The sequence below is a fragment of the Rhododendron vialii genome, chromosome 1a, assembly GCF_030253575.1.
Source record: "Rhododendron vialii isolate Sample 1 chromosome 1a, ASM3025357v1".
NCBI lineage: Eukaryota > Viridiplantae > Streptophyta > Magnoliopsida > Ericales > Ericaceae > Rhododendron > Rhododendron vialii.
Window position 1 is genome coordinate 48,043,846 of NC_080557.1, and position 9,682 is coordinate 48,053,527.

Sequence of the window (9,682 nt, forward strand, 5' to 3'; positions counted from 1 at the left end):
ACAAAATAAGGTTGTCAAAAAATCTGGCATAAAAAAAAGAGAGAACTCAAAGCGACCATTTTGTGAAGGAGTCTACCAAATGTCATTCATTTCCATTATAGGTTTGTACTTTCCACAGTTATGTAGCTCTTTACTGTACTCATTCATTTCCTTGCAAACTTCTAACTTTGGTTTTCTATTCACACACGCACAAAGACTGTCTTTTGGATTTTTTAGGAATATGCACCCCCATCCATCTCTCTCTCAATTCATGGTTGGTGCGCATTTTAGTTTTTGTCTTCTTTCATTATTTTTTCTTTCATTATTTTTTCTTTTTAACAGAGGAAAATGTGCAAAGGATAACAGTGATACAATGCTTTTCGTGCAAGTGACCCAAAAAATGCCGGACGACTAAAGGCATTTTCAGCCTTTCTTTCCTTCCCTTTATTTTTTTCCAGAGATTATGCTTCCATAAAACGAGTACTGCAATTTGTTTTCTTAATACGGTTAATGCAATTGATGATTCTTAAAAATCAAGAGTTAAATTTGGTTTTTGGTGTCACATTTTATCAAATTTGCCATGTCCTACTTTCTCATCTTTTTCTTACATATATTATTCTTTGTTAGGATTCATTCTGTTACAGTTTAGAGTTAGACTAAAAAATCGGTCAAAACGTCAAGTTTTAGTAATGTACACATAGTCATATGCACGGTAATGTATAGAAATGTATATACATGTCAATTGTTATTACTGTATATAAAAATTCAATAGAATTTTTGCGAGTTTAATTGTTGCTTATTTGTCACAGTAGGTTAATACTTAATACTAGAGGTCGGGGCACACGATCCATGTGTAAGTCAAATTGGATAAAATTTGTGAAAAAACGAACAAACAAACGGTGAGCTATTATACAAACTAGAGACCGGGGCACACACAACGCGTGTGCAAGTCAGATTTTCACAACGTTTTTGTAAAAATGCTTCCCATTTATTGTTTGATCAAATTTTCACAAATATTGTGAAAATTCGACTTACACACACATTGCGTGTGTCTCGACCTCTAGTATATATTATGTCCAACAATGCACTAAGAGCTCACACTCACAAACCAAGCCAAACCAAACTTCCTGCAGTAGTAGAAGTTTGGATCCCCGAGAGGCTTTGCATCAACAATTAAAAAGTAGATAAAAAAAAACTATAGATAAAAGTAGTTGTTGATACAATTTGAAGGTCTTCCAAGATTCGCATCAATTATGCTTTGCCCTCTTCACCCTCTCTGACCTCCTCAGACCCGTATCGGGAGCCGGATCCCTCTTCACCCTCTTGGACCTCCTTAGACTCGTATCGGGAGTCAGATCTGTTAAAAATCCAAAAATCATGATCATTTGAGATTGATATAACTACTGTATTTATTTGAAAACAAATGCAATTAATTAGCCTTTGCACATATATTCCATCCATTTCTTGCATTAGAAAAGCTGTGCAAAAGATCTTTCGAAACCATCCCGAATCCTTTTTTCCCCCAACCTGGGCCTTTCGTGTGTTTGATGATGTAAAATTCTTTTCTGTCGGCCGAAATATCATATCCGACGATTAAAATGCATGATAGTGTTCCTTTTGTCCTTTCAGTTCTGCATCAAGGGGTTTCTCCAATATTCCCTGGTTGATTACATAAAAATGTGTTAAGAAATTTATTAATTGTTACAAACAAAGGTTACATTGATTAACCATCTTCCTTGTAAGTGTCAAATGCATCGTACCAGGACATCTCACCGCATATCGGATGCTCCCGAATTTTCGCACATATGAAATCATCAGAAACATCTTTCTTCTCCTCAAACTCATAGCCTTCCGCATAATGTGGCGGCTTGTCAGAATTTATAACCACGTAGCCATTAATTTTTATTTTTGAAACCTTACAAAATAAAAGCATAAAATTAGATTAGATCATTTCGGTGCAAACGAGCCGAGTTTCATCATGTCCGAGCTCGTCTAGTTTATTAAACGAGCTTAAAATTTGCGCCCGAGCTCGTCTTTAAGTGAGCCAAAACGAGTGTAAAACTTACTGTGGGTGGCATTGGCGGTGCTGCCTTGTTTACGATCCCGGTGTATTTCAGATCTTTTTCGGGTCCAACTCCTTCTTGTACATTGGACGTACTCAAAACTTACCCAGGCATGATTGACCGGAATACACCCATATGTGTGAAAATCCGGGAGCATCCAATATGCGGTGAGATGTCCTGGTACGATGCATTTGACACTTACAAGGAAGATGGGGTAAGTTCTGTTTAATCAATGTAACCTTTGTTTGTAACAATTAATAAATTTCTTAACACATTTTATGTAATCAACCAGAAAATATTGGAGAAAGCCCTTGATGTAGAACAGAAAGGACAAAAGGAACACTATCATGCAGTTTTAATCGTCGGATATAGTATTTCGGCCGACAGAAAGGAATTTTACATCAACAAACACTTGAAAGGCCCAGGTTGGGGGAATAAAGGATTCAGGATGGTTTCGAAAGATCTTTTGCATGGCTTTTCCTATGCAAAAATGGATGGAATATATGTGCAAGGTTAATTAATTGCATTTGTTTTTAAATAAATATAGTAGTTATATCAATCTAAAATGATCATAATTTTTTGATTTTTAATAGATCCTGTTCCCGATACGGGTCTAAGGAGGTCCAAGAGGGTGAAGAGAGATCCGACTCCCGATATGGGTCTGAGGAGGTCAGAGAGGGTGAAGAGGGCAAAACATAATTGATGCGAATCTTGGAAGACCTTCAAGTTGTATCAACAACTACTTTTATCTATAGTTTTTTTTATCTACTTTTTATTTGTTGATGCAAAGCCTCTCAGGGATCCAAACTTCTACTACTGCAGGAAGTTTGGTTTGGTTTGTGAGTGTGAGCTCTTAGTGCAGTGTTGGACATAATATATACTAAAGGTCGGGGTACACGCGATGCGTGTGCAAGTCGAATTTTCACAACATTTGTAAAAATTTGATCAAACAATAAGTGAGAAGCATTTTTACAAAAACATTGTGAAATCCGACTTGCACACACATCGCGTGTGCCCCGGCATCTAGTTTGTATAATAGCTCACCGTTTGTTTGTTTGATTTTTCACAAATTTTATTCAATCCGACTTACACATGGATCGTGTGCCCCGACCTCTAGTATTAAGTATTAACCTATTGTGACAAATAAGCAACAATTAAACTCTCAAAAATTCTATTGAATTTTTATATACAGTAATAACAATTGACATGTATATACATTTCTATACATTACCGTGCATATCACTATGTGTACATTACCTAAGCTTGACATTTTATGACCGATTTTTTTAGCCTAACTCTAAACTGTAATGGAATGAATCCTAACAAAGAATAATATGTGTAAGAAAAAGATGAGAAAGTAGGACATGTGGCAGATCTGATAAAATGTGACACCAAAAACCAAATTTAACTCTTGATTTTTAAGAATCATCAATTGCATTAACCGTTTTAAGAAAACAAATTGCAGTACTCGTTTTATGGAAGCATAATCTCTGGAAAAAAATAAAGGGAAAGAAAGGCTCAAAATGCCTTCAGTCGTCCGGCATTTTTTGGGTCACTTGCATGAAAAACATTATATCACTGTTATCTTTTGCACATTTTCCACTGTTAAAAAAAGAAAGTTAAATATAATGAAAGAAAACAAAAACTAAAATGCGCTGTGTGTGTGTTTATATTTCTCAAAAAATCCAAAAGACAGTATTTGTGTGTGTGAATAGAAAACCGAAGTCAGAAGTTTGCAAGGAAATGAATGAGTACAGTAAAGAGCTACATAACTGTGGAAAGTACAAACCTATAATGGAAATGAATGACATTTGGCATACTCCTTCACAAAATGGTCGCTCTGAGTTCTCTCCTTTTTTATGCCAGATTTTTGGTAATCTTATTCACTAAAAGTAACTGGTGAAGATGAAGGGATGGAGCAGTTGAAGGGAAAAGGAGTGCATTCGAACGTGGGTATGGGTAATAAAAAAACATGAGTATGGCAGTTGGTGATGCATTTTTACTTTGACACTCCTACGGTGTCCCACTGGGGTTTTTAAAAATCAGTGTTTTGTAAGAGGGTATTTATGAAAAGAAAAACACATGACAGGGAAGACACCAAACTGGTACTATCTCTTTATATGTTAGAATATATTTGCTTGCATGATCCGTCCCACTGGATTAGACAATTACTTGCACGGGGGCTCTCCTTGAAGACTATTGCATGTTGACTTGTCTACATTAGAAAGGGTAAATATAGTAATTCTTTTAACTACCGTGTCTCTTAGTCTACGGTAGACATATTTAAATCATTTTAGCCTATGTTCACTCAACTTCTCCTCTATAAGTGCTACATCTACCATCTGATGAACTGTTTTATTTCTAAACCTGTCTCGTCTAGTCTAATTATCACACATCCATCTCAACATTCTCATCATTTTTGCTACACCCATCTTACTTACCTGTAGTTTCTTAATAGGCCAACATTCTGTCCCGTAAAGCATCACTGGTCTTATAGTAGTTCCAAAAAAATTTTCTTCAATTTAATTTGTGAGTACCCTCTTGTCAAATAGTACACCAGTAGCGTTGCTCCACTTGAGCCACCCCACTTGGATTCTATAAGTCATATCATCGGCAATCTCTCCATCTTTACTAATGATTGAGCCTAACTTTTTGGTATCTCCTAATTTTGGATCATCGCTCTTTCTTCAAGCACACTGCTCGTACCACTAAACTTGCACATCATATACTTAGTTTTACTTGCACATCATATACTCAATTTTACTTCTACTTATCCAAAATTCTTTGACTCTAATAATTCCTTCCAAATTTTTAGTTTCGTATTAACACCTCTTGCGATTTCATCTACGAGGACAATGTCGCAAACACCACACTCACAAAGTAAATAATTCATTGTATATTTGTTTGTACCATAAAATGACCGGTCAATAATCAGTTGCCAAGTGGCATATGGGTTAGTTGAATTATTGGGTTTCTCTTTCTCACACCCCACACTTAGCAAAGCTCAAGACATCTGAACCCTTCAAACCCAATGACTTGAGATCATGGGTGCCGTTCATGAACATGGACTAACAAGTCCAACGGACTTCTCTATCTCTTCTCTGTGCAAGTTGGAGCTTATAAATAAAGGAAATGAAGATGAAAAGAGCCCCCTCCAAATAAACAAGAAGCCCAGCGCTTCTATCCTTAGTTTTTTAGTTGTTTTATTTCTAGTTTTTACATTCCAGTAATGTACTTCGATTAGCTTTTTAATAATACAAATCTCATCTTTCCATTCCCACCATCTACTCGTCATATAATACTTTTATCATCGAAGCAAATTGAAAGTCCACTTCATTGTGGCAAAAGAGACCCGCAATCTCTTATTTGAAATCATATTTTTGCGCTCTCGCATCAACTTTCACACCGGACCAATCGTGGTCTTGGCATGTCAATCATCGCATTCTCATTCTCGCTTCGCAATGCTAGGCGACATTCTTACACGTCAACTTTCGTTGGGGTTCTATTTCTCCAGCTTCTTGGAGAGAAGCGCATCAACAATATTCCTTCAAGAAGTTAGCATACCAAAGAGACAATAAAGGAGGCAAAACGCTATAGAAAAAAACTAAACCAAGCAGATGAGAAGAAAACAATAGAAAAGTTGTTTTCATACTAGAGCGAAATTAGATCACTCCACCTGCTAACACACAAAAAAAGATACACTTCTCTCACAAGTCACAACAGGCTGAACAAAATATTCCAAATCATGCATACAAGAACTACTTAGGTTTTTTTTTCTTTGATCGGCAAAAAATTTATTCGGAAAATCTTGACGAAGGACACACATGAAGATGGGGGAGAGGGATGTTTGGTTGGAAGAAAACACCCAATGGGACGCAGCCCAAAAAACAACCGGGGGACAAAGCCCAAACACTTAAATAGCCCAGCCCAAACACAAGATGGACTGAGCCCAAACACAAGATGGACTGAGCCCAACCAAAAGAAAAAAACACCTAACCCTAACCAAAGTTACATCAATCCAGCGGCAACCACCAAAAGTTCGGCCACCTAACTTAGCCGACACCACCACAACCAGAGAGACACCGACGGCTTGTGCCGCCGCGCACCCTATCGTGTGAACATGACCCGTTAATGGCCGCCAAGAAACCGCAAAAACCGGCCCACATAAACGACCTAAGCCGCTGTCGATCAGAGTACCATAACACCGCCACAAGCCGCCAGTGCAACCCTAGCGACACTAGATCCGGTTTTGACGCTGCTGGACACCACCCACTCATCGCCCGGAGCAGGGAACCCACGCCAGCCACCAAACCTCTCTTCGTTGTTAAGCAGATCCGACCAATCCAAGAAGATAAAGCCGGCAAGAGGGGCGAACCTTGCCAACCCAAGCCGCCGAATGCACCTTGTTGTTAAGCGAGAACCAGATACACCCAAGAGTAATACCGACGGACGACGACAAAGCAAAGAAGGACGAAGGCTTGAGAGAGGAGATCACAAAACCATTGAAGAGAAAGGCGAAAAACAATTGTTAGGGAGAGGGGTGTGGATGGCCCAAGGGGAGGAGGGAGGAGGCGGCGCCTCTTCCCCCCCCCCCCCACACACACACACACACACACACACACACACAAACAGAGCTGGTAACCCTAGCCGAAGAAAAGTGTGGAGAGAGGAATAAAGATTTTAGAGAGAGAGAGAAGAAAACAATCCTTATGAGTCCACAAGAACTACGTAGTTGCATCATTGTTGACCGTGACAGAAATGAAACGACAAGATATCATGTTCAATAATCAATGTCGAGCATCAATCCTCTAGAACCATTCAGCAAGAAAATCATTTTGTAAGCATCACTTGAAAAATAATTAATTCATGTTGTTTACTGACTAATAAAATTGTTGCATGGAGAGAATGAAAACTGTATATTGATTCACAATAATCAGTACAAATATACACACAAGACTAAGACTAGGTTTACAAGAAAAAGAATCTGAGATCCACAATTTAGGGAAACAGAATCCTAAATTAGGAAGTAAAGAAAAGGAAAACTATATTAGCGGGATACTATGAGATTCTAATATATATTCTCTAACACTCCCCCTCAAGTTGGAGAGTGAATGTTGTGAAGTCCCAACTTGCCACTTAAAGTGTTAAAATTATCTTTTCCCAATGCTTTGGTAAAAATGTCTTACCATCTGAATACATGAAGGAACATAAGAAGGCTTGATCAATCCGGCTTGCAACTTCTCTCAGACTATATGACAATCTATCTCAATGTGTTTAGTGCGCTCATGAAAAACTGGGTTTGCAGCTATATGTAACGCCACTTGATTATCACAATGTAATGGTGCTGGATTGTCTTGAACAACTTTCAAGTCATGTAACCACAGACAAGGAAGTGAGGGATGTCCAAGACCCATGTGCCACAAGGTAGGTGTACTGGATGCATGACAAGCAACAGATTCCCTTTGCAAAGGTGCCATGTAATAGAGATCACCACGTTGTTTACCCGAGCCAATCATCTTCTCTGTAGCCAGGTGCCATGTAATAGAGATCACCACGTTGTTTACCCGAGCCAATCATCTTCTCTGTAGCCAAGTTCTGCAGGACAAAAATTTTGTTGTATGAAGAAAGATGGTTTGGGATAAGGAACTGTTAACTTAAATCCTGTACCTAGGAAAAAGTAATCTAGGGTTTAGTCAACTTGCAATAAAGCAGCCGGGTACATTCAAGCGCATAACAACAAGACCTCATATAGACCCCAATTACCCAACAATAACTTTGCAAGGATGAAAAGGAAAGGGGAAGTCATATATTACAAAACCATGGGATCCATCCATCCAAACCAGGAGAAGTGCACTGAGTATAAAAATAAAAATAGAAGGTAGAGTAGTACATAAAGCCATCAGCAAAACAACACCACAAACAGAACCAAATAATTTGGGAAAAAATATTACCCTCCGAGTAGTTTGAATTATGTAACACGCTTGCAAAGCTTGACATCTCCCTCATCATACTGATTAGTATGCACGACAGCTTGGAAGTTCTTAGGGCGAAAACCAGGCATATGCTTGCTCTGAAAGGTAACATACCAGAGCCGACAACTATAAGTAGTGACGTTCGCCTTGAGAAACTTCCCAAACTCGAACTTGGTTTTCTACAATACAAGTAAAGAAAGAAGTCAAACACAACACAAATAAAGATGAGTAAACAAGAGGGGAGGAGCCGGGGTCTTAATGAAACCTAAGCGCACATACGTTATCCTTGTTGTACTTGTCAAGAGCTAACTTGGAATACTTTTCGACCTTTTTCAATCTGATATCTGCATGCGGCCTGCCGAAGACTTTATACGGCGCAATGGGTGTCAGCCGAGGATCAACATTATCGGGAACATCCCCGACATCAAAGCCCTGTATGTATATGCAGCTCTACTATCAGCATTAAACTACATGTACATACATAAATATACAACAAAGCGGAGAGGAAAGAAGATGGAGTAATTCATTTAGATACTAAAAGTTGAATACAGAACGATAGATCAAATAGAGTTGATAAGTACCATACAATCATACATACATACATACCCCGCTCTCTTTGAGCCTCCTTTTGTAAGCCCACCTCTCTTGGTATGAAAATCGGGGTCTTTCTTCCGGCGTCTTCCTCTTCTTCTTCGGTTTTCCTCCTTCTTCTTGTTGATCAACATCGCTGGACGACTTTGCTTCCAAGTCCCGTTGGCGTGCTGAGAGTTGCCATCTCTTAATCAATTCTCGTGCTTCATTCGCTACCTCCTCCCTCCCTTTTTGAACAGAAGATAGCTCATCCTCTCCTTTTTCAACAGATGGCTCCTCCTCCTTTCCTTTTTCAGCAGATGGCTTCTCCTTCCTCCGAGACCCCATTCTCGTAGATCTAGAGGAAATTCAAATAATCTCGTATATCTAGAGGTAATACTACTAGCAGTGGAAATAAAACTCAAACTAATTATATGAAGACAGGGAGAAAGGGAGGAGTGTTTACATGTAGCAAATCTATATATTCGTATTGGGCACACAAAAAAATTGCAACTATTGTTAACAGAGATCTGAAGGACCAAACCCTTGGAAAAAGCCAAAACATAGCATTAAAACTAAAATTGAAAAGAAAACGGGAAGGTCGTACCTTGGTTGTGTGGGGCGGTCGTCGGTTCTCTTGGCGGTCATCTGATGCCACCGGATTGATCTTTCGACTCGAGAGGAGAGGGGATGAGGAGAGGGGATGGGTATTAGGTTTATTTACTATCTACGATAGCCTCTAGGCGATAAGGAAGAGCAGGGTGAAATGCTGGAGAAACTATTGGGTACGGGTGGTGTACCACAGTGGCATGCACAGCCGCACAGGTGACTACCCTGAATTAACCCGTTCAAATTTGACTTTCCAGGGTTGGCTTAGTGGTCAATGCATGAGATTTTAGAATTTGTTCATTTCTTAGATTTAGAGGGGCGCGTAAAATGACTTAGGCACATACTAATCAAAATCAGCCTCTTGAATTGTTATTCCTCGAAGCCCGTATGTTGGTGAGTAAATTTTGTAGAATTTGATTTCCAAATGCTGAAACTTGTTCGATACCTTAGTGCCGTTTGTTGAATTTAAATTCCGCTCTTGTTTGCAGG

At 39.0% G+C, this 9,682-nt stretch overlaps 1 protein-coding gene across 2 annotated transcripts in view; it reads right to left on the bottom strand.

Moving 5' to 3' along the window:
• LOC131298413 (uncharacterized) overlaps positions 1-9,346 on the bottom strand; it is a 41,927-nt gene extending 32,581 nt beyond the window's left edge. Inside the window, exons 1-4 of one of the 2 annotated variants that reach the window (XM_058323871.1) lie at positions 9,192-9,346; positions 8,621-8,942; positions 8,294-8,446; positions 7,994-8,193 (exon numbers count right to left, since the gene is read on the bottom strand). In XM_058323871.1, coding sequence (XP_058179854.1) covers positions 8,011-8,193; positions 8,294-8,446; positions 8,621-8,942; positions 9,192-9,232 — 699 coding nt within the window. In that variant the 5' untranslated portion in view covers positions 9,233-9,346 and the 3' untranslated portion in view covers positions 7,994-8,010. Of the gene's footprint in view, positions 1-7,829; positions 8,194-8,293; positions 8,447-8,620; positions 8,943-9,191 lie in introns of those variants that run through there. The other variant, XM_058323863.1, reaches the window with a different exon arrangement.
• Between the last annotated feature and the right edge of the window lie 336 nt (positions 9,347-9,682).